This window comes from Pichia membranifaciens (genome assembly GCF_001661235.1).
Source record: "Pichia membranifaciens NRRL Y-2026 unplaced genomic scaffold PICMEscaffold_3, whole genome shotgun sequence".
NCBI classification, from domain to species: Eukaryota; Fungi; Ascomycota; class Pichiomycetes; order Pichiales; family Pichiaceae; genus Pichia; species Pichia membranifaciens.
Window position 1 is genome coordinate 180,212 of NW_017566984.1, and position 25,247 is coordinate 205,458.

At 48.5% G+C, this 25,247-nt stretch overlaps 15 protein-coding genes across 15 annotated transcripts; 5 read left to right on the forward strand and 10 right to left on the reverse strand.

Annotated features, from left to right (window-relative positions):
• Positions 1 to 123: 123 nt before the first annotated feature.
• PICMEDRAFT_51735 (hypothetical protein) lies at positions 124 to 3,210 on the reverse strand. The gene has a single exon (XM_019163157.1). The coding sequence runs from the start codon at positions 3,143 to 3,145 to the stop codon at positions 266 to 268; it is 2,880 nt and encodes a 959-aa protein (XP_019017381.1). The 5' UTR covers positions 3,146 to 3,210; the 3' UTR covers positions 124 to 265.
• Positions 3,211 to 3,399: 189 nt separating this feature from the next.
• Positions 3,400 to 6,301, reverse strand: PICMEDRAFT_16181 (hypothetical protein). The gene has a single exon (XM_019161117.1). It carries the CDS (start codon positions 6,283 to 6,285, stop codon positions 3,454 to 3,456), a length of 2,832 nt encoding a protein of 943 aa, XP_019017382.1. The 5' UTR covers positions 6,286 to 6,301; the 3' UTR covers positions 3,400 to 3,453.
• A 241-nt stretch (positions 6,302 to 6,542) lies between these two features.
• PICMEDRAFT_58623 (hypothetical protein) lies at positions 6,543 to 8,420 on the forward strand (the record flags this gene model as incomplete). Its single annotated transcript, XM_019163308.1, has 1 exon — positions 6,543 to 8,420. The coding sequence occupies one exon, from the start codon at positions 6,543 to 6,545 to the stop codon at positions 8,418 to 8,420; it is 1,878 nt and encodes a 625-aa protein (XP_019017383.1).
• A 113-nt stretch (positions 8,421 to 8,533) lies between these two features.
• Positions 8,534 to 9,873, reverse strand: PICMEDRAFT_72354 (hypothetical protein; the record flags this gene model as incomplete). The annotated part of the gene is made up of 2 exons (XM_019164170.1): positions 8,534 to 9,068; positions 9,239 to 9,873. The coding sequence occupies 2 exons, from the start codon at positions 9,871 to 9,873 to the stop codon at positions 8,534 to 8,536; spliced, it is 1,170 nt and encodes a 389-aa protein (XP_019017384.1).
• A 42-nt stretch (positions 9,874 to 9,915) lies between these two features.
• PICMEDRAFT_16186 (hypothetical protein) lies at positions 9,916 to 12,885 on the forward strand. The gene has a single exon (XM_019161118.1). The coding sequence runs from the start codon at positions 10,155 to 10,157 to the stop codon at positions 12,591 to 12,593; it is 2,439 nt and encodes an 812-aa protein (XP_019017385.1). The 5' UTR covers positions 9,916 to 10,154; the 3' UTR covers positions 12,594 to 12,885.
• PICMEDRAFT_24199 (hypothetical protein) lies at positions 12,731 to 13,090 on the reverse strand (the record flags this gene model as incomplete). Its single annotated transcript, XM_019162342.1, has 1 exon — positions 12,731 to 13,090. A coding segment is annotated over one exon (360 nt), but the record flags the coding sequence as incomplete, so codon positions are not given.
• A 446-nt stretch (positions 13,091 to 13,536) lies between these two features.
• On the forward strand, positions 13,537 to 14,010 carry PICMEDRAFT_72357 (hypothetical protein; the record flags this gene model as incomplete). The annotated part of the gene is made up of 1 exon (XM_019164171.1): positions 13,537 to 14,010. One exon carries the CDS (start codon positions 13,537 to 13,539, stop codon positions 14,008 to 14,010), a length of 474 nt encoding a protein of 157 aa, XP_019017387.1.
• A 50-nt stretch (positions 14,011 to 14,060) lies between these two features.
• On the reverse strand, positions 14,061 to 14,567 carry PICMEDRAFT_72358 (hypothetical protein; the record flags this gene model as incomplete). Its single annotated transcript, XM_019164172.1, has 1 exon — positions 14,061 to 14,567. The coding sequence occupies one exon, from the start codon at positions 14,565 to 14,567 to the stop codon at positions 14,061 to 14,063; it is 507 nt and encodes a 168-aa protein (XP_019017388.1).
• Positions 14,568 to 14,895: 328 nt separating this feature from the next.
• Positions 14,896 to 15,333, reverse strand: PICMEDRAFT_72359 (hypothetical protein; the record flags this gene model as incomplete). Its single annotated transcript, XM_019164173.1, has 1 exon — positions 14,896 to 15,333. One exon carries the CDS (start codon positions 15,331 to 15,333, stop codon positions 14,896 to 14,898), a length of 438 nt encoding a protein of 145 aa, XP_019017389.1.
• Positions 15,334 to 15,582: 249 nt separating this feature from the next.
• On the reverse strand, positions 15,583 to 16,713 carry PICMEDRAFT_72360 (hypothetical protein; the record flags this gene model as incomplete). The annotated part of the gene is made up of 1 exon (XM_019164174.1): positions 15,583 to 16,713. One exon carries the CDS (start codon positions 16,711 to 16,713, stop codon positions 15,583 to 15,585), a length of 1,131 nt encoding a protein of 376 aa, XP_019017390.1.
• A 599-nt stretch (positions 16,714 to 17,312) lies between these two features.
• Positions 17,313 to 18,569, reverse strand: PICMEDRAFT_72361 (hypothetical protein; the record flags this gene model as incomplete). The annotated part of the gene is made up of 1 exon (XM_019164175.1): positions 17,313 to 18,569. The coding sequence occupies one exon, from the start codon at positions 18,567 to 18,569 to the stop codon at positions 17,313 to 17,315; it is 1,257 nt and encodes a 418-aa protein (XP_019017391.1).
• A 525-nt stretch (positions 18,570 to 19,094) lies between these two features.
• Positions 19,095 to 19,616, reverse strand: PICMEDRAFT_27483 (hypothetical protein; the record flags this gene model as incomplete). Its single annotated transcript, XM_019162498.1, has 1 exon — positions 19,095 to 19,616. A coding segment is annotated over one exon (522 nt), but the record flags the coding sequence as incomplete, so codon positions are not given.
• Positions 19,617 to 20,566: 950 nt separating this feature from the next.
• PICMEDRAFT_16189 (hypothetical protein) lies at positions 20,567 to 22,666 on the forward strand. Its single transcript, XM_019161119.1, has one exon. The coding sequence runs from the start codon at positions 20,759 to 20,761 to the stop codon at positions 22,235 to 22,237; it is 1,479 nt and encodes a 492-aa protein (XP_019017393.1). The 5' UTR covers positions 20,567 to 20,758; the 3' UTR covers positions 22,238 to 22,666.
• PICMEDRAFT_25571 (hypothetical protein) lies at positions 22,543 to 22,833 on the reverse strand (the record flags this gene model as incomplete). Its single annotated transcript, XM_019162402.1, has 1 exon — positions 22,543 to 22,833. A coding segment is annotated over one exon (291 nt), but the record flags the coding sequence as incomplete, so codon positions are not given.
• A 1,318-nt stretch (positions 22,834 to 24,151) lies between these two features.
• On the forward strand, positions 24,152 to 24,484 carry PICMEDRAFT_58630 (hypothetical protein; the record flags this gene model as incomplete). The annotated part of the gene is made up of 1 exon (XM_019163309.1): positions 24,152 to 24,484. The coding sequence occupies one exon, from the start codon at positions 24,152 to 24,154 to the stop codon at positions 24,482 to 24,484; it is 333 nt and encodes a 110-aa protein (XP_019017395.1).
• Between the last annotated feature and the right edge of the window lie 763 nt (positions 24,485 to 25,247).

The window sequence follows — 25,247 nt, forward strand, 5'->3', positions numbered from 1 at the left end:
GAAACCCCGCGCACCGCACTTAAAACCATGGCAGAAAGCAAGTCACGCAAATGACGCGCTCAATTGACGCAACTTTTTTGCCAGCATGAGCCGTATCCCTATTAGGAAACTATTCCAAACATTGTCTGTCTTGGTAGTTTACACATTGATATACAAAGAGCCTAGTTAACACAAAAAATTATAGCAGGTAAAATGAAGAAGGAGGAAAAGAAAAAAAGAAAACAAAACGAGCCAATATGCTCCGTGCTGGTGCCCCGTAACCTCCCTAGTTATTCGTTTGTAAATTAAGCGGCGTCGGATCCATCCCTATGATGCCGTTGTTGCTTCCAACGGGGCCTGTAAAGGACTCTCCGTTGCCGAAAAACAAGTCACTCCAAAACTCGTCGTTGAAAGCCATATACTGGAACTCCCAGTTATTTTCGATACCTTCTATGCTGCCTACCCGTCCAGGTAAGTTGGTGGCTGCACCGTTTCCGAGGTCGCCCACAGCGATACCGGCCAGCTGGTCCAAACCAGTTGGCTGTTGCTCCATTGGCATGCTACCCAAGTTCCCCACATTCATGCTGGAGTTGAAGTTCATGTTGTTGTATGCAGGTGTAGACTGAAATTTCATGATTGAATTATCCGGTCTGCTTCCGTCTGGGATACCTGTCGAGTTCGATGCTATGTGTAAGACAGGAGTGGGAGGTGAAGGTGCAACAGAGTAGACTGCCGAACCTCTATGTTGTTGTGAATTCAAACCATACTTGTAGGATGCAATCGGTCCTGTGGTTTCGTCAGTTTGCGGCTGAAGCAACGATGATATGAGTGGCTTGAACGCAGCACTGTGCTTTGTACCATTTATGACGCTGTTATCTGGACTCATGGCTGGGTTGTGACTCACATCTCCACTGGCAGCACTACCAGGTTTGTCAATGGCATTTGTTGCACGACGCTTGCCCTGAGGATTTGCGTCGGAGTCAAACAGTGGATCAACGAATAGCGGTGTATGCTTCTTAATTTCCTTAGAGAGGCTTTTGTAAGAAATATACCACTGAGACAAACATGTGTGGACAAATAAACCCAAGACGTTCGCAACCTTCTTAAGTGCATGGTTCTTTGGAAACATTTTGCACGTTTTCTCTACTTTAGCAGTCAAGGTTCTGATAGTTGAAATACACTCTTCAGTGAATAAGCTTGCCTTTCCACTCTTTGGAATGGTCAAGCTCAAGTATCTAATTCTGAGCAACATACCTGATGTATAGAGAATTCTTGAGACGTGAAATAACGGATTGCTAGTCATGTCTTCTATGGATAGTTGATTGAAATGCTTCAAAGAAAGTAAACATGATTCACAGATTTGGCTCAAGGTTGAGAAAAAGACATTTTTGTATTCCGGAGTGACATATTCTTTTGAGTTGATCAATGTCTGCAAAGCAGGTTCATACAAGTATGCTTGAACAGAATACATATATGCCATGAGTGAACTATAGTCTGGGGAATTTTGCCTGAAATTGTCTGAAATCTTTTGTTTCAAACCATTCAACTGATTCAAGTACTCAACCAGTTGCAATTTATTTCTGGTGCTCGACAACTCTAAGACAGTAATTTGCTCCGATTGTTTATGTACTTCACAGTATATGGTCTCCATCAAGTGATTCATTCTAGCATACAGTGCAATCATTCTATAGGACCTGAGATCTGAGCCTTCCAAAAGTACACAACTATTGTCCAAATATTCTGTCCATTGAAAAAATATAACTCTTTTCAAAAAAAGAGAGGTTGACATGTAAGATATGTAAACGACCAAAATCAGGGCCTTTAGTTTTATAGTGTGAAGGTCACCAAGTACGGAAGTCTTCTTCACCAACCCATCATCTTTGTTGTAGAAGAAAAAAGGTCGTCCGCTAACCCCTAAATCATGCGCCATTGAAGCACAGAAGGAAGAAAACAGATGATATCTCCTTTGATGAAACAATTCTGGAGCTGTGTACCACAAGCTATATAGCATTGTGCTTTTTAGTAAATTGATGCTTTTGTTTCCAATGACTAGAGCATGAATAGCAATAGTTTTAGATATCAAACATTCAAGTTGCAACTGAGATTCCACTGAAATATCAGATGGCTCAGTATCCGCAATGGTACCGATATACACCATGATTATGAACATAAATGGCTCATGCTCTCTGAGAAACTCCACAGTTAGTGTGGAGGGCAAGTCAATGAAGGGGAATTTGGAATAAACTTTATTTAAGAAAAGATGCAGTAGTTTTTCACATTGCTGAAAGGTTAGAATGTTATTACCAACTATATCTAATGATGACATTTGACTTTCGCCTAATTGCACACGTCTTTCCGAGTTCGATATAAATTGACTACTGCTAGATGAACTTGGTAACATAGCCTCTAACTCATTGATTTCTTTGCCGTATAGTTTCAATCGATCGTGCATTGATATCTCTGAAACCATTTTTTCCTCTTCTTCATCGGTAAATCCCCTCAACAATTTGATCAATCGATCTTTCCGTTTCAGCTCCTCTCTTAGTTTCCCAATCTCGTCATCTTTGATTTTAAATTTCATCGAGTTGGTTAACGGGGCAGGCTTTTTCCTCTTATGGAGAGTATTATATTCACAAGATATGTTCCTCTTGAAACATCTTTTACATGTACTGAATTCAACCGAGGTATCCAGAGGAACACATTTGACCTTAAGAGAATGACAGCGTTTGCAAGCCAACATTCTACGCCTGGATCCCTCTGAATTTGGGCTCAAAGACCTCACATTTGAATTCTGTAAAGACCTTGATTCCGAACTTGACACCGAATGCTTATCAGAGATTATAGACTCATCCCCATACTCATTTTCACTTCCATCTCCATCCTCTGCATTGTTCTTTATTGAGGCATAGTTGCTGAAAGTATTAGTATCCTCACCTGCCCTCAGGCCATCTCGAGAGGAGACAGACCCTTCAGTGCCCTCATTGTCTTTTGTGTGAGATTGTATCGGTTTGGTTTCAAAGCCAGCCGCCTGACCTTTACTCAGAGGGTTCACAAATTCACTATCAGTTACAGCCTGACCTCTTTCGGTGTACCTTGATCCAAGAGTCTCTAGTAATGCACTAACACTGGATACAGACCTGCCCCCTTTGTCTGTCTCCGAACTCATGTCTCTCCCTTAATGGAATGCGTGCTTTGTTTTTCCTGGGACTACCAAGCTCCCCAGCCCTTCGTAATAAGCCAACATGTGTCCGTGTTTCCTGTATTGCTTTTTTAAATTACCAAACAGATGTTTATCTCCAAAGACGTCAGAAAGAAGCGAGAAACTGATTTTTGAGCCCGCACATAACGTATACATAACCATGAACTATGCTTCTAATTTCCGATTTTTGTTATCGATAACTTTACATTAACATTACATTACTCTACATAATAAAAAAACAGAAATACAAAAAGGATCAATAGTAACATTGTCTTTTAAACCCTGACCTTGACTATCCGCCCATGCGGTTTGATCTTCAAATAGCTATAGTTGCATCCGCTCGATTTATCGAATGGGTCCACCTGGACGCCTCGAAAAATGTTAACCCTGGAACACTGTAAAATATTTAGCTCCTTCAAACTCTTGATTTCTGTCAGCACAAAATCAACTCCCTCTCTGGTAACTCTGACACAACCCTTGATGGATAGGTACTTGAGATGGACCAATGACTTTAACTCTTTCAACGAATAGTCACTGACGGCGGCACCACAAAACGACAAGTCCAAATCAATCAACTTTGGACACCCGTAGCCTAGCAGTTTCAACGAATAATCTGTTAACATGCAACAAAACATGAGGTCCAATTTCTCCAAGCCTGGGCATGACATTGAGATTCTTTCTATCACTCTATCGCTCAAAAAGGTACAATCTCTCAAGACGAGTTTCTGTAGACGGAAGAATTTGTGATTGTTCATATCCAAAAATCCGTTGTCTGTAATTGTCGTGCACCTTGTTAAGTCTAGACTCATCAATTTATCTTCCGTATTATTGATAATATGGTTCATTGTCCTATCTGTCAAATACTTGCAATAGCCGAGGGACAAATTTTGCAAGTGATGACACCCCACACTATAGTCTTGCTTGTCCCCAATTATTTTCATTATAACATCATCTTTAACCTTCCTGCAATTGCTCAAGTCCAATTCTGTTAAATTTTTACATGTGATGCTCAAATCCATTATTGCCATTGCAGAAAGATTCCAATTGTTCTTCATTATCAATCCTTTCATATTCCCCCTTCCACCTACTTCGTTGACCATAAAACTAAATCCCTCGTCAGTGATATGGTAACAATTTGAGATATTGATATATTGTGGTCTTGAACCAACCAGTTTAGCTATTTGGATAATTGAGTTATCGTCGAGCTCTTTACAATATGGAGTCAAATCTAACTTACTGAAAAGTGAGCTGGACAAATAAATCAGTTGTTTCCATCGCATGCAAACTCTCGAGCATTTCATTAATGTTTTAAGGTCCAAGGTTTGAAACACCTTAAGGAAGATAGTGTCTGGTAATGGTCCAATGTTGAGTACAGAAGACCTCCGTCTTCCCATATTGATGCTAGAGAGCCGACGCCTAAAATCCAGGGGAGCATACTGGAAGTTTCTTTTCTGAAAATTGGAAAAGTTTTGAATCGACCCTCCAATAGGGTTGAGTGGAGGCATTGTCAATAAATCTGTTTTTTCTGTTTCACGACCATGCTTTGTCGCATTGAAAGAGAATGTATTGAAGGCTGGCGCTGGACTTCCATTGCTTTTGCTTTCTCTTTTTGGAACATTTGAATTGCCCGCAACAATAGGATCGACATCATTGGTTTTTTCCTCTGAAAAAGATTTTCGGTTGTTAAAACTGAATTTCTTGAAAATGTTTGACTCATCTGAAGTCTGAGGATGTTCAAACGATAGTAACGTTGAGTCCACGCTCTTTTTGAACTCCTCAAAAATGACAGGGTATTTCTCGCAAACTGAATCTAATGAAGAGGCTCTTATCATTAAAATTTCACAATCTGAAATTGTTCTAGTACTTGCTGACCTCGGTTTTAAGGCATTCCCGTTGAAAACCGATAGGAAGGAAAATGTGCCAAAACACATCGTCGAGGTGAGCCTGGCCAATGTTTTCCCGTCGTCAATAACTTCAACTTCACCGTATACAACAAAATAGATGTCCCTACTTAAGTCTCCTTTTTTGAAAATATACTCCATGGGTCTAAATCTTAAAACTTCGACATCCAATGCCAATTCATGTATGATATTTCTCGGTAGGGATGCAAACGGTTTTAAACTACAAAGAAACTCACGAGTTGAAAAGGAGTTATCAATATCATCGATAGAAGTGAATGTGGATCGTCTATTTTGTATTTCGTATGCTTCCGAAGTATTGCTCATTTTTGTAACTGCCGCATCTGGGGTGCTAATTATTATGGGAGGGATTGACGAACCCAAAGAGGTGATGTTCTGGCCTTCGACAAGATTGAGTAACGTGGAGACTGGAGGTAGAGAAGGCCCCGGTACTTGGTCATGGTCATTTGCGACCTGGGAAATGTTGATCAAATTATTGGTCGCATTTGGGTCATCTGCAGACAGTGTATCGTGTTGAGTGCTACTTCCGTGGCGAAACACAGATACTTTCCGACTTATTGCAGGCAGGGCCATTTTGGGCAAGCCCTTCTTCTTCTCTTGCATCAGCAAACGCTCCTGGGCTTCATCTCGTATAAGTTGCTCTATACGAGGATAGTCCAACAAGACCTTGATCAAAGAGTCTTTTGTTAAGACACCGAGCAAAACTTTGGTTCTTGCAACGACTGTGGCTGTCCTAGGGCAGTTGAACAGAATCCCGATCTCACCAAAAAAGGAGCCTGCAGCAAGTTCAGCGTATACAGACTCCCCGTCCATCGAAGTGACCCCAACAGTGCCCCGCAAGATCCAGTACATTGACTTTGCAGGCTCCCCATGCTTGACAATATACTCTTGGGGCCTGTACTGGACCAAACGCAAAACTTTTGACAAATGTATAAAAAAGTCATTCGGAGCATCGCTGAACAACGAGAAGTCCTTCAACCTACAGATGACCTCGTGCGGTATGGCGTTCTTTTCAATCAACTCGTCTTCGGTCAGAGACCTTTCACCGGGTTTCTCCGTCTCATCTGTGATGTCATTTTCGGACGGCTTTCGCCTTTTGAAATTTGCACTCTGGGGGTCCAGTTCGTCCGGCCAAAGCAGCTTGTTCCTCTTCATCGAGCCTGCTCCATCTGGCAACGTTATCCCCATCGTTGTTTTCTGCAATGTCCAGCTAGTTGGAGCTGGCAAAAAGCTATTCCGGGATGGCATTGCGTTTTATCCAGATACGTCTGTGCGTTGCCTATTTCCATCGGAACACTTTTTCTTTTGGGGAATCCGTGCGAGATAAAAAAAGCCGGCCGACAACCAGCTGAGCATATGAGGTCACACAACAGCGGAGGCCCTTATCGGGGACGAGGACGTCTCTGGATGGCAGACGTTTTATGACGGGGTCCACTAGCCAGGACATGACCATGCATGAGATACAGCAACAGCCGAAGGACAGGTTGATTCCACGGTACATCCAGTTTCAATTTCTCTCAAATCACATTGAAAATGAGCTGTCTAACACTTCTCCGGATATGCTGCCAGACGCCCTTCGATGGCGGAAAATATCATATCTAGCTAGCCTGGGGTATCTTGGAAGGTATCCGGGATACTTTTTTGACGGGAGTGTGAGGAACGAAGATTATTTGAACAAGGTGTTGAACATGAACATCATATCCCAAGAGGAGGATCTGTACAGTACAGGCGATTCACATTTTGCAGGAAACCATTCATTATTGAGCAGCAGCAAACTGGGCTCTATTGGCGGCGCCACGGAGATCAGCAACACCGATGGCAGCTACTACATGGAGGGCAACATAAATTGGAACTCCAGAAACAACCTCGACGACGATTGGGTGATGAACCATCCTCTCAACGTCAAGGACTTGTCGTTACCTACGAGGATAGATATGCCGAAAACAGAAACCAAGGTCAATCTATCTGACGACGAGAAAACTGTCGGCACAGAACTCATTGAAAACACAATGTTCAATCTCTATCCTCGAGGGAACAACAAGAGCAACTTTGTTACAATACCTTTGGACTCGTACGTGTCTCCGTTGTTGTGCATATACTACTACGAGATCACGGTCATCAAAGGCATTGAGGACGAATGCGACATTGTGATTGGCTATGTGAAAGATGAGATTAAAAACATAGCTTACACGTCTTCTTCAATGATTGATTTGCGGGGGACGGACGATCGTGCCGTAGGGTGGTATGGCAAGAACGGCATTTTCACGCTATGGAATGACAAAAGAATTGAGAAGTCGGCATGTCGTTTTGGCAAAGGCGATGTGGTCGGCATGGGATACAACCTATACAGAGATGTTTTTTTCATTACCAAAAATGGGCTTTTAGTGTCTGAGTTGCCGTCCCTCGGGAAGTTCTTAGACAAGAGCTTTGAAGGACGTAAAAACGTGCGAGGGTTTGTTCCCAGTGTGAGTTTAGGATCATGGTGCAAGGTGAGAATAAACTTGGGCGATGCGGAGGACAAACAAAAGGGATTCCGGTTTGATATAGAGTCATACGTGAAGAAAAACAAGTACAATTTCGTAGATAAGATCAAGCTTTCCAAGATTCCACCGTTCAGCCTTCCCAATAAAAAGGTGGTCAAAAATGACCTTGATTTAACACATTATGTCGATGAGTTGGTTATCGGATTCTTGAAGTACGGAGGATATTTGGATACAGTCAAGGAGATGCAAGAGGATTTGAAGGCCTTAAAAAGAAAAGAAGACCCAGAAGATGGATACATGGCGGGACTCGGCAAGGCCGACAATATGCTTTTGGAGTTGTGTCATTTGAAGAAGATGGTAAAAAAATACGTGATGGCAGACGAACTCCTCAAGGTGAGAAATCTGCTGGAGACAAAGTACCCGGGCTTCTTTACGACCTACAGGAAAATCAACTTCAGGTTGAAAATCTTGAAGCTGATTCGGATGCTCATTTCGGAGAAGACAGACATCTTGAAATGCGTGAAGTTTGCGTCACAACTCAAGAATCTTTTCAAGGAAGAAGATTGCCAGTACTACATCGATCAAGTTTCGGTCTTGTTTTCACACGAGAACCCGCGGAACTGTCCCGAGTTCCATCTGTACTACGACGACAACAAGACCAAGATCATCCATGCGATTATCATGGCAATTAACGAGCAGAACCGTCTTCCGTTCATCTCCTCTTTGGACTTAGTGATATTGCGAACCGACCAGAATTTGGAAGCGTATGTGGACAAAGTCCAGAACGGGGACAAAGGCCCCTTGCTCATCAACATGCTCGAGGACTACATCAAATTTTGATTAGATACAGGGGATCATTAAATGCTTGCAAATGCGTCTTTATACAGGCTCAGTAGATGGGCGTGCTATGCCACTCGCGTGTGTGTGTTTGTGTAAACTTACAAAGATTTCGTTCAGAGGTACTTCTGTAGCTGTTCGTTCATGTTCTCCGACAAGGTTACTATCCCGTCGATGTTGCAGAGCGTGTACATGTCGTTCTTCTCGTAGCTGCCTCTCTCCATGACACCCTCCGGGTCCACATGCACGAACCCCAAAGTGTTTGCGAGCTCCGGCCGCTGGTTCATGTAGTCCAATACAACCTTGTAGTCGCCGATCGCCATAAACGAGCCCGGATAGTTCATGGCATCAAAAATGTACGTCTGGTCGTCGTACACGTTCTCGAAGAACGCCTTGTGCAACACGGGAAAGAAATCCTTGTTTTCCTTGAAATTCCGTACAGAGAGAACAAGGTTCTCCAAGTTCTTATCCTCTGCACCGCTGGTCTGCACCGTGCCGATGGGGGTCTTGTTGTGGTCTGGAGAGAATGACACCGCCGTCAGCCCCGCGTTGAACTGGTGGAGATACAACTGGTCCTGTTTGGCGTACTTGATCGTGTTCACAAGGCTTCGGTTCACCGAGTACGCAGCTTTGGCAATGCGGTTCATCTTCCTTTAGCGTATTCTCGATTCGATTCTGCGTGGGCTCACACAGGCCCCTCTCCGAGCACACGGGCTAGGATTGTGTCCACCAACTGCTTCTCTTCAGCAGAGAGGCCTCCTCTTTCTCCGTCTTCCCCAACGGCCCCTGCACGACCTGCCCGGGCATTACGTAAGCGGGACAGGTCTTGTTCGAAATGCCGGAGCTCCAGGTCCATGTCTCTCGCCAAGTCTTGATGATGGCCGTTACCATGTTGTCTTGTGGTTAAGGCACCGAAAACGTCGTGATCGTCGTCGTGTAGCTCTATGTTTCGCCAGACGACGCATTGGATCGCGTTCTGGGCTTCGGCGAGAAGAGAGGCATCCGCCGTGTCCATGGCAAGGATCTGTCCGTCCCACTGCAAACTTTCCTTGTGTGTTTCACAGTGTTCGGCATCCAGGAGAGCATTGAGCTTGTCCAACGGACCGGAGATGAACTCTTCGTAGCCGTCGGAACCTGGGAAGAGAACAAATAGCAGCTGGATCTGCTCCCGCAACTCGCTCATCTCGTCCGAGGAGAGCTCCTCGATCCATTGCACGTAATTCTGCGGATCGTTCGTTTCTGGCTCATCAATGAACACGCCGACATCCGTCTTGTAGTACTTGGTTTGGAGTGGAAGGTCTTCGATGATGAGACCTCCCTGTTTGTCCCTTGGGGTGTCTCCACGCGTAATCTGTTCCTCGCCAATTTCGCCGACCTGGAAGAGCCTTCTCACAAAACCGATTTTGTCGTAGTTTTCGGGCCCAAACACCAGGATACGGTTCATAGTAGCAGACATGAATCTTGTTGATGTATCCTATACGCTTGTATAAAGACTCTCTGAGCTCATTATGCTACTGAGTGCACAAGAGAGCCAACACCTTCACCGTTGGGCTCGTGAAAACGGAATGTCGAAAGTCTCTGCCAAATTGAGCCGAGCACCCATACTCGCAGAGATGTATATCGTGTTTGTATGTACCGACTCATCAGCGTTCTTCATGGGAACATCGCTGCCATTGTCGTGAGAGGGAGAGAAGGAGAAACAGAGGGAGAGAAGCACAGACACGAGAGATTCAGATCATGCCTGTCAAGGATAACGAGGTGAAGACAAACGCCAACAACGACGACAAGTTGATTGAGTATGCATTGAGTTCGCAGGAATACATCGACCAGTTCATCCCCATCATCAAGTCAGAACTACTGAACAAGAACTCATTGGACGACTTGGTGGACAAGCTGGAGACCATAACTACTCAGAAGGATGCAGACCTACAAGAAATATCGTTCCACTCTATCGACGATATCACCAACTCCGTAAAAGCCATCAACAAGATAGTCAACACCTCGGATAATATCAGCAAACAGATATTGGTCATCAACAAAAACTTGAACAAAACGGGAAAATTGTTATTGGAAGAAAGGAAAAAAGTGTACAATCTCAAGCAGTCAAAACAGAGAATAGAAGAGACAAATAACAAGATCAATTCCTGTCTTGAAACGCTAAACCTCACTAGCAAGATTCTCAATTTGATCAAAAGTGAAGATTTCTACCGATCATTGATACTACTACAGTCATTATCCACCAACTATTTGAAAGAAGGGGAGGTTTTCGATTTTATAAACAAGTTTTTCGAAGCTCTTCCTTCCTTCAAATTGCTCATTATTGATGAAACGTTCAATCAGCTAAACCGGTGGTTGAATTTGAGCATCGAAAAGAACCTGTCTGAGGTTGGAGAATTACTTTTCGATAACTTTAACGCCATAAATGAGCAGTGGTTTGAACAGCAATCACAAAATTTACAATTGATAAACTACAAAGTGAACTCACCCGTAGAGCTTTCCTTTCGACCAAACAAGTATAAGTCCTTCAATCCGCTGATGAAAGTCAATGTTGATTTACAACCATTGCTCCATTCTATCCTGGTTTTTGACGAATTAGACCAGATTGATGAGCTGAAGGAGTATATCGCAAATGACATGGTCAGAAGAATAGATCACCTCTTCATACCAATCAAAGATTCCATTAACAAGTTCAATGTTTTCTCAAGTAACGAGTCGCTGCGGATCAATCTATTCTCAGTCTGTTCATTTTCTATTATTGACAAAATTGTGAATGAGAAGACGAGCTTTAAGCTTCGGTCTTTGAAAGAAGTCAACAGCACGTTCAATTTGATCCTGGGTAAGATCTTACCCGTATTATCAGATCACATTGATTATCATGACACTGATTTGGGTGACTTGATGGAATTGAATGATATTGTAGGATTATTCTATCAGATTCTAACCAATTACAGCTTCAGTTGTGAACCGATCTATAAACTTCTGCTGAAAATATTCAAGGTGTCAACCAAGCGATTGGTGGAGAATTTCAAGACTAGCTACCAACGTATTTCCCTCGATGACAACTCACAACCTTTGGTAATTGACTCTTTGAAAGAGTTCAACCAAGTCTCAAATGAAGTGTTCTATATTTTTCATGTTCAAAATCCAAAGTTTCCAATGAACGTTCCCTTTTCATCCATTTACTTGGATACATGTAAATTGCTAAAGGACTTTATTGATGAAATTTACACTTTTATTTCCAAATACTACAACAGTGAAAATAACATGATAATATCAACCATATCGAGATCTATTGATGAGATTTTGATTGACATTATTTTGAAAGATTTAGACGACAAGATTCATTCGACATATAAGGAGGTCGTTTCACAAAATTTGATTAACCTTGATTTCTACTCAAGTTCCATTTACGAGATAGAGAAGTACCTAAATTACTCCAATAATGAGAATATTATGAGATCGAGGAATTTCTCCAATTTGATCAAACTCAACTCTATTGAAGAGTTTAAGAAGACTAGACGTCTAGCGATTGAGAGTATGTTCAATATGATCGATGTCAAGGTGCATTCTTTGTTCGATATGGTTGATTTCAACTGGGATTCAGACGAACTAAGGAGTGATCCAAACACAAGTCTGATAGATTTGATAGAATTCTTACAAGACTCCTTCAAGTTGAACTTTTCTCACTTACCTGAATCCATCAAATCGCTCTTGCTTCTCAAAATTCTGGACAAAATCGCCAAGTTTTTGAATGATTCTGTTTTTGAGTCCGATGTTTTGACTGAAAGTTCCATCAAAAATTTCCAGTTGGATATTAACTATGTGGAATCTTCCATCGTCAAGTTTTACGACTCAAGTTTGAATGCCGACGACCCGACGTTGGAGCCGCTGAAAAACATGTTCACAAAATTGAAGCAAATAATAGAATTGTTGAATGAGGGGAATCTAGATAGTTACAAGCAAGATGAGATCAGATTGCGGAAGTACAATAAGGTCGATCCCGAGGAGGCTGTTTCATTAATGAACAAGCTTCCTACGCCGGAAGTGGAGGATGATGGGACGCTCATCAGTCCAGTAGACAATGATGTTGTGTCAAGCATGGACCCAAGTCAAGACGACATGAGATCAATATTTGGTTTGAAACGAACTGCAACCTTCCAGTTCAAAAAGTCTTGAAACGAGAAGTCACATGCAATGGAGAGTGACCCTGCCCAGCATATTACTAGTGTGAGATTACGATGTAGATTTATATACCTTGATGACAAGTTTTTTGCTTTTTTGTTCTATACAAAGACCTCTGCGCTTTTCAAGGGCTGTTCCCATCCCAGCCAATCGCTCGATTTGTTTGGAACTAAGCCCATTGAGTATAGTTTCCATAACCCGACTAGCAGGTTTCCACAGCACGATAGTATATAAATGAGTTTCATGATACTCACATCGTAAGAATCAATTTCAGACTCAATACTGGAATCAAGTTGTTTGAACTTCACGTTCACCACAAACATTTCTTTAAATGTATTGATAAAAAGCATGAAAAGCATCATGATGGGAATGACTTGGATATCGTTCGGTGACATGTACGACATACCAATGTTCATGATGATCGATTTTGAAGGAGACGTTGCCAGTTCCCACATTTTTTTTTTCTTGAACTCTTTGAGCTCATGATTCTGTATTTTGTTATGATTCACTGCAGCCTTTCCCTGCACTCCTTTCTTACTGACAGGAAGGTATTTCCCATCGTCCATATCGTTGAAGGCAGCATCCGTATATCCCTGTGGCTGTTTAAGCTTGAGGTTTTTATTTGCAAGGTGAACTTGCACTAGGTTATTTTCGTTTCGATATATGTCTAGCCAATCCCCCATAGTTGGAAAATATGTTGTGGTGGTAGCTGTATTGGAGAGTACCTTCTACAGAGCCGTAGAGCATTTAGATCCTGAACAATGATGTGAATGAAGGCCAAAAGGTTGGGATTGCTTGACGGATTATGTAATAACAAGACAGGAAATTTATTTTGCTGGTGTTTTTTTTGATCCTTTGACCTATCTGCCGACACTTTAATGGAAATCTCGGATGTCTGTAAAAAACAGAGACTGGTTAGAAGAGGCAGATAAGCAATATGAGCAAAAAATGCCAGATACCGAGATATGATTCGAAAAAACTGATCAAACACGCCCCTTTAAGGCCTTATGTGCATACGGAATTGGACACAACGGTGTACGTCAAGTCGAGTACGCCGTTCATGTCTGCGGTAAAACGGATTGAGAAGATGATGTCGAAGTTTGAGGAGATACCGAACAAAAAAGGCAACCTGATACGAAGGGGAAATGTCAGCCTGAAGTGCAAATTCATCACTGTGCGTGGGATGGGCAAGTCCATAGACAAGGTGGTCAACCTCGGACTCCATTTCAAATTCGAGGAGAAGTGCACGGTGGACATATTCACCAAGAGTGTAGGGGTGTTAGACGAGTTTGTTTGCAAGGAGACAGACAAGGAGGAGAAAGAAGATGTACCGGGGGAAGAGGAGGGAGAGGACGACAGTGTTCTACGAAAGCGGAATGTTGGAGCGATAGAGGTTAGGATATATATTTAGTAAACGGGGGTTCTTTTATAAGGTTCTGTGTAAGCTTGATATGGGCGGCGTCATATGCTGTTGAGCTTTTCTTGGTTTCGCAGATGCAGTTTCTGGACGCACATTTCGGACATGTTATCGAGTTCGGAGAGGATGCGTTTGATGTTTCTGTTTTTCTTTGCCTGGAGATCGAGGTCCGGATCATGCAGCTGGATGTTGTCTTTGATTTTCCCGATGTCCTTCAAGCATTGTTCGTACTGCCGCTGGAAGTACAATCTCTCGAGACCGTGCATGATGGTCTCTCTGTTGTGCTTTGACTGCTCTGTGACGGAGAAGTCCGTGCTGTCAATTTCGTGCTCAAACAGATCCTCCACGTACTGGGTGACAAAGGTGTGGTTCTGCACGAGCGGTCCCGTTGTCCAGAAAGCGTCTCTCTGGGAGAGATACTCCTTTTCGCTCTGGCCCTTCCGGACTCGCGTGAGGCCGCTGGACTTCTTGACAACGGATTCGCCATTGTTGTAGAGCATCTGCTCCGGCATCTGAATGTTGACTTTCGAGGGGGTGTTGACCTGTGTCATTGGCGAACGGCAGCTGTGACTACGGGAGAAGAAGCGCAGCAGCAGTGTCTTGCGGGTTCGTTGCTGTATGGTGAAAGCTGCTATATACGCCCCTGAGGAGGATGATTTGTAAAGGATGGCTGGTGAGTGGAGACGGCGCCCTTGAAAAGTTTTTGTGTTGCAGGGGGGTATAAAGCTAGAGGAAGAGAGGCAAGAGAGGAGATAAAGAGAAGAAAAGCACAAGTAGGGAAGAGGAAAAATGAAAATTGTCACCACCGGCCCTATTTTGTTTTTCCTCGCCGGCACGGTCATGACATGCACCAGACATGGCCGGGCATGACCGTTGGGCTTACTTCTTGAGGCCCTGGATGGTGGCCAAGCAGTGTCTGGTGTGTCTGTAGTTGCGGAATTCCATCAGGTAGATGCCCTGCCACGTGCCGAGGGCAAGGCGGCCGTTGGAGATGGGAATGGTGAGCGAGACGCCGACGACGGAGGACTTGGCGTGGCCGGACATGTCGTCCGGGCCCTCGTCGGTGTGGACAAAGACCTCTCCCTCGTCGTCGGGGACGATGTTGTTGAGAGCGGTGGTCATGTCTGTGCGCACGTCCGGATCGCAGTTCTCGTTGAGCGAGATGGCGGCGGACGTGTGCTGCAGGAAGAGGTTGACGGTGCCGACGGTGTACTCCTTGAGGGAGGGCATGTTGCGGACAACCTCGTCGGTGACGAGGTAGCAGCCGCGGGCACGGGGGGAGAAGGAAAACTTGTGCTGTTCCCAAGCGGTAGACATTGTTGGTTGGATGGGGAGGTGAGAAGGCCGGGAGGCCAGGCCAGAGCAAGAGCAGAGAAAGAAGGATAGGTTGCGGGAAGATGAGGAGAAAGATAGCCGAGGGGACGACGGCGAGCAGAGTCGGAAAAACACGCTCTTGGCGCTGGCAGCTTGTGGAGGTCCAGAAGGATGGTTCGTTGATCAATAAGAGTAGATAAGTATAAATAATAAATAAAAAGGGTCGTTAGGGCGGGGCGGAGACGGGGACGCCTATTTGGAGGTGTCGACGACGTATCTGCCCAAGATCTTGCCCTGTTCCATCAAGGAGTAGACCTCTGGGAGCTGGGACAAGCCGACGATCTTGATTGGAGACTTGACCTTGCCGTCGGAGAAGAACTCGAGGGCCTCTCTGGTGTCTGCTCTGTTACCGACGTAGGAGCCCTTGATCTGGAGGGACTTGACGACGTGCTGGAAGACCTCGGACTTGCAGACAGCGCCTGCTGGAAGACCGACGAGGACGACCTTACCGGTGGAACGGACGTATTCGCAGGACTGGGAGATGGCGGCCTCGGAGACGGAGACGTTGATGACACCGTGCGGGCCGAGACCGTTGGTGGCGGCCTTGATGTCGGCGATCATCTTGGCTGGGTCCTCTCTTGGGTACTTGGTGAAGTCGATGAAGACGTCACCGCCCATCTGCTCGAACAAGCCCTTCTTGGCGTCTCCGCCGTCGATGCCGAGCACTCTGAGACCCATGGCCTTGGCGTACTGGACGGCGAGGGAGCCCAAGCCGCCGGCGGCACCGGAGATGGCGACCCACTGGCCGGCTCTGAGGTCGGCGGTCTTCAAGGCCTTGTAGACGGTGACACCGGCACACAAGATGGGGGAGACCTCGGCGAGGTCGGTGCCCTTGGGCAGCTTGGCGGCCTGGATGGCGTCTGCGGTGGCGTACTGCTGGAAGGACCCGTCGTGCGTGTAGCCGGACAAGTCTGCCTGCTCGCAGTTGGACTCGTCGCCCTGTTCGCAGAACTCGCACGACATGCAGGAGCCGTTAAGCCACTTGATACCGGCGAGGTCGCCGACCTCGAAGTTGCGCACCGCCGAGCCCTTGGCGACGACGATACCGGCGCCCTCGTGGCCTCCGACGAGCGGGAGCTTGGCGGCGAGCGGCCAGTCGCCCTTCCAGGCGTGCAAGTCTGTGTGGCACACCCCGGAGTACTTGACGTTGATGAGGATCTCTGTTGGCTTGGGGGTTGGCACGGGGATCTCCTTGTACTCCAAAGGCCCGCCGTGGGTCTCGAAGATGACGCCCATCTGCTTTTCCGGGACGGCGAAGGTGGACTGGAGTCTGGTGGCTCTGGCGGCTCTGAGCGCCTGCTTTCTGAATGCGGAGGAGAACATCGGGGGGGCTAGGTGTGGGGGGTTAGGTGTGTGTGTAGGTGTGTGTGCCGCTGTGTGTGCTGAGTCGGGCACCCAATGCCTCTGGCGCCACTTGCACAGAAGACGACAAGGGCAAGAAAAGAGCACCACCACGGCGGCCACTGCCATCGACAACGGGCTGCCCCCCGCCCCTCCTGCTCTCCTTTTCCCGGCCTCTCGTCCATTCTGGCCCGGGCACGTCTTCGCAACACGGGGTGCGTCTCTGCCGCCCGCACCCCCTCGCCTTTCGCCGCCCCCTGCACACCCCCACCGGGCCCTTGCCGCCCGCCCATTGGCTGCCGCACCCCATCCGCCCCCGCCGGCGTTAGCGGCCCGCGCGCATTCCCCGCCCCGCCTCTCCCGCCGGACTCCGCCTGCGTAGCCTGCCGCAGCCTGCACAGGTGGCCTGAGCGCGGCCAGCGGCGCTGCGGCGCGTCGCTGCGCGCTGCGGCTCGTCGCCGCTCGTGTCTTGCTCGTGTCTATTTATTAAAACTGTACAGATTACACCGGTGCACGGGCGGAACGGCCAGGGGTGAACGGCAGGGGCGGCTCAGCCCCCGCGCGAGTTGCCCCGCGACAGCTCACTCGTCGCGGAGCACGTAGTTGCCCAGACGGTCCATGTGGAGGTTCCCCACGCCGGTGCTCAAGGCCTGGATGATCTTCTCGTTGTCGTCGTCGTGGCAGTCGTCGGGGCTGGCGTGGTCGCTGTGGTCGTCGCTGTGGTCGTCGCTGTCCCACGCAGGCTCGTCGCTGCCCCGGGCAAAGCTGCCCAAGCCCTGCAAGTCCACGTCCTCGGCGTCCAGCCGGCGCCGGTACCCGGACGCCTTGACCTGGACGTCGAGGTCGCCGCGACGGTTCACGTCGCGGTTGAAGACCGGGTAGCCGTAGCGGAAACCGTCGCCAAAGCCGTCGGTGTCAAGCATGGCAGGGTCGTCGCGCGCAGGAGTATATCCAAAGCGTCTCTTGAAGAAGCGGCGAATGCAGGCAACGTCCCGGGAGAAGTAGAACTCGGCGTCGGGGTGCTCGATGCTGATGCACTGCGGGAAGTCGATGACGACAAAGTCGCGGGGCGGCTTGGCGGGGGCGTCGGGGGCAGCAGAGTGGTCCCCGTGGCCGGGGCGCTCCACAACCATGATGTTGTACTCGTTGTAGTCGCAGTGGATGAGGCCCTCGCACGCCAGCCGCACAGCAAAGCGCATGAGGCCGCAGTACAGGCCGCGGTAGTCGTGGTGGTCGTACAGCTGCCTCATGGGAAACCCCTCGATGCGCTCCATCAACACCAGGTGGCGGGAGCAGTCGTAGGGCGTCGGCACGTCGAAGCCGGCGCCGTGCAGCGCCCGCATGAACTCGTACTCCTTCTGCGCAGCCAACTTCGACAGGTACATCCACGACCCGCCCTTGCCGATCTGCAGGTAGTCCCGCTTGTTGCGCACGCTGCGGAAACTCACCCGCCCGAGACGGTGGATCTTCAGCACCCGCTGCTCGCCCTGCTTCGTGCGGCAGCTGTAGATGTCCGACTCCTTGCCGACCCCGATCGTGTGCTCGAGCTCCTCGATGCCCCCGTGCACGTGCAGCGTCTTCAACGCCACGTAGTCAAACCCGTTGTACGTCAGCCGGTACCCGTCGTAGCTCGCGTTCCGCAGCCTCGAGATCAAGTTGATCTTCGCAAGGTCCGCTATCGCCTTGTTCGTGTTCCCGACCCCGCTCTTGAGATGCGCCAGCTGCCCGATCAGCTTCGTCGGAACAACCTCGTGGTTGTACGACCCCTTCTCCACCGCCTGCAACACCCGCCAGTCGTCCCCCGTCAGGTACCGCATGTACGTTGTGTCGAGCTTCATCTTTGTTTTCTTCCTGTTCTTCTCCCTGTCTTGCTCACCTTGTCTCTCTCTTCCCCTCCGCCTTCATCAACCCACAACCACCTCCATCCACCCTCCGACTTTTCTGATAAAATTTTTTTGACGTTTTCCAACCCGCAGGTCCCTCTATTCTTTTCCCTCGCTCTTCTTTTTCATGTCAGCGCTATCTATATCGGTTTGTCTATCTAGCCATTCTCTCTCCACCTATCTCTCCGCTCTATCCACTCGTAGCCTGGGGCCTTGCACCCGCCGTCAAGGCCGCCGCCGCCATCACTCAAGATGCTCCCACTCCTCCTCGTCCAGCTCGCAGTCGGAGCCCTCCGAGTCGACGTAGTCCGCGTCCGCCTCGTCGTCCACGTCCTCCACCCCGATCTCGCCCGAGAGGAAAAGCGTCTCCTTCGAACAGATGATGTCGAGCTCCACCTCGTCGCCGTCGTCACCGCTGCTCCGCTTCTTCTTCTTCTTCTTCTTCTCCGCGTCCTCGTCCGCAGGCATCTCGTCGTAGCTCCACAACCGCCCGAACTCTCCGCGATAGAGCGCCGTCGCATACACCGACGCAAGCACTCCGGGACAGAGGTACAGCAACGCCGGCTGGCCCACCTGGTAGATCTGCACAATCTTGAACGTCAACATGAGCCCTGCGGTGTAGCCCAGCAGCGCAGCGACAAAGTAGGGCTTGCCAAACCGCTGCAAGTGGTGGAACTCGCAATTCGCATGCTGTTCGTGGAAGCGGTACAAGTCGAACCTCAAACAGAGCGCCACAAACGCCCCCGGAAGCGCCAAGTCGCCTAACCCAAGCATCGACGTCAGGATCTTGCTCTCCTCCCTCGACACCACGTTCGGGACCACAAGCTTCGCCGGAATGTCGACCTTCGTCGCCACCGAGAGCATCACGTCCGTGCCAAACACAAAGTAGATGTCGTAGAGGAAAAACAGGGTCAAAAAAAGCGTGGCGATCCGAAAAGTGGGGATTTTCGTCCGGCTGATGCCCATCACGACAATCGAAAACCCGAGCACGTTGCTCAGGATCCAGTTCTTGCTCCCGTTGAAGAACACAAACAGAACGCAGAACGCACTGCCAAACGAGTACCCGAAAATACTCCCGGACGCAAAGTACAGGTTGAACAGCTGATCCTCCTTCTTCTTGTCGGACCGCACCTCCAGCAACCGCTCCTCCTTGATGATCTTTTCCCGCTCGGTCCCCTCGGGCAGCTCCACGAGCTCTCTTTCAAACCCAAGCGGGTGTATCTCCCGGTCGTTCGAAATCGTCAGCGTGTACCGCTTGTTCACCGTCATCGAGTCCCACCCCTTTGCGAAGCAGATGTTGCGAGCAATCGAGTTGTACAGATAGCTCAGCACAAAGCTCACGGACGAGAACGACATCACAATCACATACCTGTTCAAGAAGTCGGAGATCCGCACCCGGTCGTAGTGCTTCACCACGTAGTAAAGCGACACAAGCACCGCCCCGGCAAGGACCGGCAACGCCATCGCCATCGTCGGGCTCACCTGCTCGTCCGCCGGTGTCGGCTCGCAGTCCTTGTCTGTCTGGTCAAATAGCGGGTGGCCTTCTGTTGGAGGCAACGCATTCGCAGGCCGTTCGATAGATGCAAAGCTGCCTAGAATTATGGTCGTCAACGCCGTCGTCAGCAGGATCAGCTGCGATAGGGTCGACGACCCAATCGTCGCCCTCACAAGCTGGTTGTCGAACACTAGGTACGTTAGCTGGTTCGTCAAATGCTCCAGCTTTGTCAACGCCGGCACCACCACTTGCTCCGTGGCATTGATCGCAGCCTCAAGCGTCTTGTTCAGTGTTTCTTCGGCCATCGCAAGCGTTTTCTTTCTCTGTTTCTCTCAATGTGCCACACAACACTCTCTCCGTGTCCCGGCAGACCCCAACAGACCCTTCCGAAGCCAAGATCACCGTCTTAAGCACAAGCCGCCGATCGGCCAAAACGTCGATGATCCGACCTCGTCCCGTCTCGTCTTGGCTCGTCTCGCCAGGTTTCATTTTTCTCCTTCTTCGAGCAGATCCGCTCGCTGTTGGCTAGACGTGTTTCTGCTTTCGATGAACAAGATAGCTCTTTCACTGTTCCTGGGCCAGGACAAATTTCCCCTGGAGGACTCGTCTGCTAGCTCCGTATCAGCAATTGTCATCAACCAGGGTCATCATGGAGGCACTGAAGAACTACAAGTGTGGTGTGAGAACCACCAACTCCCCGGCAATCAAGAATGCTCCGCTACCAGCTGATGGTGCCGGCTCGAAGCACTTCAACAACTGGGTCTTATTAGCAATTATGTTGTTCATTCCGTTTCAGTTGACGAGAACCGTCGGCTTGGGCTTCAAGACGTTCCTCTTTTTTTTCCTTGTGTTGGCGATTCCGATCTTGATGGCATGGTGGACTCTATTGTCCACGTATTCTCCAAGATTGAACGAAAAGGCTAAGTTCCCAAACAAGGGTGTCGAGTACTACTTGGACTTCCACGATGAGGAGCTTGCAGCCAAGTACAAGGGCCTCAACAAAATCCCAATGGAAACCTTCCACGAGTTGTACTTTGCCAACAAGGTCTCCTTCAAGGGTGACGCTTTGGACGTGATGGAGTTCAGACACGACTGGGCCCAGTTCCGGTTCACCTTGGGCTTGTTCAAGTTCTTCTTGTTTGGTTTCGTTCCAGAGGTCATCATGCACACGAGATCCCAGGACGAAGAACAAGTCAGAGACCACTACGACAGAGGTGACGATTTCTACGAGTGGTTCTTGGGTCCAAGAATGATCTACACTTCCGGTATCATCCACAACATCAACGTTGAGGAACCTTTGGAACAGTTGCAAGACAACAAGCTTAAGGTTGTTTGTGAAAAGTTGGTGGTCAAGAAGGGTGATAACGTTTTGGACCTTGGCTGTGGTTGGGGTACTTTCGCTTCCTTCGCATCTTCTCAATACGGTGCACAGGTCACCGGTGTCACCTTGGGGAGAAACCAAACCGAATGGGGTAACAACATGCTGAAGAAATACGATGTTCCATCCACTCAGTCCAGAATCGTATGTTGTGATTACAGAGATGCACCACTTCCAGCCTCCGCCGTCGAGGGTGAAAAGGGCAAGTATGATAAGATCGTCTGTTTAGAAATGTCCGAACACGTTGGTGTTAGACACTTCTCCTCTTTCTTGAAGCAAGTCTACGATATGCTTGATGACGACGGGCTCTTCTTCCTGCAATACGCAGGTTTAAGAAAGTCTTGGCAATACGAGGACTTGATCTGGGGTTTGTTCATGAACAAGTACATTTTCCCAGGTGCTGATGCTTCCACTCCTTTGGATTTCGTTGTCGGTAGCTTAGAAGCAACAGGTTTCGAGACCGTCTCCATCGACAACATCGGTGTCCACTACTCTTCTACCTTATACAAGTGGTACCTGAACTGGATCTCAAACAAGGAGAAGGTTGTCAACAAATACGGTATCAAGTGGTATAGAATCTGGGAATTCTTTCTTTCTTATTCCACCATCATCTCCAGACAAGGTTCTGCAACCTGTTACCAGATTGTTTTGAGAAAGAACTTGAACTCTTACCACAGAATCGAATACGTTCCTCATCAAGAAGGGATCCAGGGTCCAGCTTCCAGATTCCTCGCTTGGTTTAGACCATAAGCATTGAAAAAGGAGAAGCGAAGGTTACGAAAAATCATTTTTTTCTTTTCTAGGCTATTTCACCTCTGTGTATGTTAACTGAACGCTCCCACTTTTGAAGCAATTTATGCTGCATTACTCTTAGTTTTGATAGCAGTGACCAATTCTAGATTGGCACGCATTATATTCAAAATTGATATTTATAAAAAAAAGTAAGTTTAGTGAGAGAGGGGGTGGATATAAAAAAGATAAAAAAAAACCGATGATAAAAGTAATAAAAATAATAAAGTGAAAAAGCCAATGTGTTATGAGAGGTATATTTAAGCCCATTCCCATTGGATGTCAATAACACCGAGATCTGGGTCAGCAAGAGCCTGGAAAGCGGAAGGACTCAAGTCGAGGTGAGTAGCGTCACAGGATTCGCAGGAGTCGACAACCTTGACCTTGATAGTCTTACCGTTGTACTTGATGTTGATTGAGTGACCACAGTATTCGGAGATGGAATCACTTGAGGCAACGCTGTCGTACATCTTTTGGGAGATAGCACAGACAAAGTCGCTGTCGGTGGAGGAGGTACCACAGTTGTCAGCACCGACACTGTAGAAGGTGGCAATACCGTTCTGGACTGCACTGGTGTCGAAGATAGAGCTACCAGTTGCAGAGGAGCTTGCAGAGGAGGAGGTCGTTGCGACCTTTTGAGCAATGGAAGGTGTAGCGGAGGCGGAAGCAGAAGCAACTGGGTCGTCGTTGTAGTCGCTGTCGTCGTCACCATCGTCGTCGCAGTCATCGGATGGAGAAGCGGAGGTGTAGCTGGTAGCGAACGAGGAAGCGGCTGGACCGTATGGAACAGTTGCAGTGACTGATTCGAAGACAGTGACGGTCTTGTAAACAGTGCGTTCTTCAGCAACCGGTGCTGCTTGGATAGCTGGAAGGAGAGCCATGGCTAAAAAGAGGGACTTAAGGCTGGTCATGTTCATGGCTGGAAGTGAATGAAAGGAATGAGTGACTAAGAGATTGGTATCAAAAGAGTGACTTGTTGTCGGTGGGGTTTAGTGAAGAACGAAAGGAGTATTATTATCTGATCCGGTCATTTTCCCTACACAGAAATACTCGAAGAAATGAGGGTACGGGTCTGCTTTTATAATCGTGTTCGCATGGATCGAGGGGGCTTCGTCGCAACACACCGCCTGGCACACGAAAAAGCCAACGATACCAGGCTGGCCGGATCAATACTCATTCCCGAGTGAACAGATCGGCCGTCAGGCAAATCAAAGCTTTGCTCCTCATTTTCTGCTCTCCACCCCTGAGAAAAAAAGAAATGATGTTGCAGAAAATCCGGGCGTTCCCAGAACCCACCGGGAACGGCGACATTTGCCTACATACACATATATCTCCATGCTGCACCAAAGGCACGGCAGGGTCCGTTAATCGCTTTTCCGTGCCGGTCTAGACACTCTGGTGTTTGCAAAAGGGAGTTTGCAAAAAACGTTGTGCCTGAAAGCTGGCCGTTATGCACTAAGACTTCCGAAAAGGGAAAGTCCTGCAAATTGATATTTTCTGCTTCCCCGGCACCGTGGTAGATGTGTCCTGGGCCACAGGTTGCAGCCCTTGTCCTTGTTTGTGCAGCCCATTGAGCGATTCTAGACGTCGGCTGCGTTGCCGGGGGGTGCTGACTGTGCTTTGGGTGATTCTCTTTGCTGGAAAGCCGCCGAAGACGCCTCGAGGAGCGATTTCGCCGAGGCTTCACTCTCCGTATTGTCTCCTGTTGCTTTGGGGGGAACTGAGGCATTGCTGCGGGCCAATCCAGGGCTTGCGATAGGCTTACCGGTCTCGCTGGCGGCGGCTGCCTGCCATTCATGCGTTGCCACCGACGCAGGTAATTAGTTCTGGACTGGGAAAACCAGGGACCCGTGTTCTAGATCGACATGGAGAAGAATGGGGATGGGTAGCACATGGCTCTTGGCCCTGCGCTTCGTTTCTCCTTGGTCTGCGCTCGCATCTCCCCGCACGATGACGTCCCTAAGGCCCGTGGCCCATTTGGCGGCAGACCGTCGGTCTCGATTGACTGTCCTTCGGTGCACATGCCCTGGCAGCATCTCTGCCCGTGCGTCAGCTGTTTGGAGGCCTCTCTACCAGACCCCGGCTACTTATCAGAACAAATCGCCTTTCCAAGCGGGTGTCAGTGTCCAGCTAACGCGTCGTCGTCCCGAGGACTACACATCGTTCGACAGAAGGGGTACTACGCCTTTTGCCACCACTACGACATAGGGTCGGGGTGCTTTCAGCAGAACTTGCCTATTTCCTTCTTGCCTCTTTTCTCCACTTCTTCGTCTCCACCTCTTCGTCTCCACCTCTTCGTCTCCACCTCTTCGTCTCCACCTCTTCATGTCATCATCTCTTCGTCGCCGTCTTCCTCTTCTTTCCCCAGAGCCGGAGCTCGCACGCGTCCCCCCACCACGGCTGCCCGAAAAGGGGAAAAACAATGCTCAGCGGTTGTGTCAGATTCCGCTTCTGAAACAGGCAGGGCGGATCCTGAAACGGGATGAGGCTCATCGCCCGGGGCCGGTATAAAAGGGACCTTTTCCGTTGATCTGGTGGCCACAGCTCTTCTTCTGGGGAGGCGAGGAACGGACTGCAGAGGCAGCAAGAAGAGCATGTCGCAAAGCTCCGTGTCGTCGGAAACACAGATCTCGGTGAACGAGTCCACCAAGACGTCGTTGAGCTTGGCTCAGGCGGTCTCGAGCCAGAAGCAGCAGCAGCAGCACAAGGAGGCGGTTGAAAAGGACAAGAAGCGGAAGAAGCTCGTGTGGGGGAAGAAGGACCGGTTGCAGTTGCAGCTGCACCTGAACCAGAAACTGGACTCCAGACAGCAGGGCGCCCAGGGGACCCTGATTGTCTCGAGCCCGGTGTTCTCGCCACTCCGTTTGAGGTCTCCGCTGGCTCAGCAGAACGTGAACCAGAGTCTGTGCCAGGGCCCGGGCCAGAACAAGAACAAGACCACCATCTCGCTCTCGGCGAAGTACGCGTACCA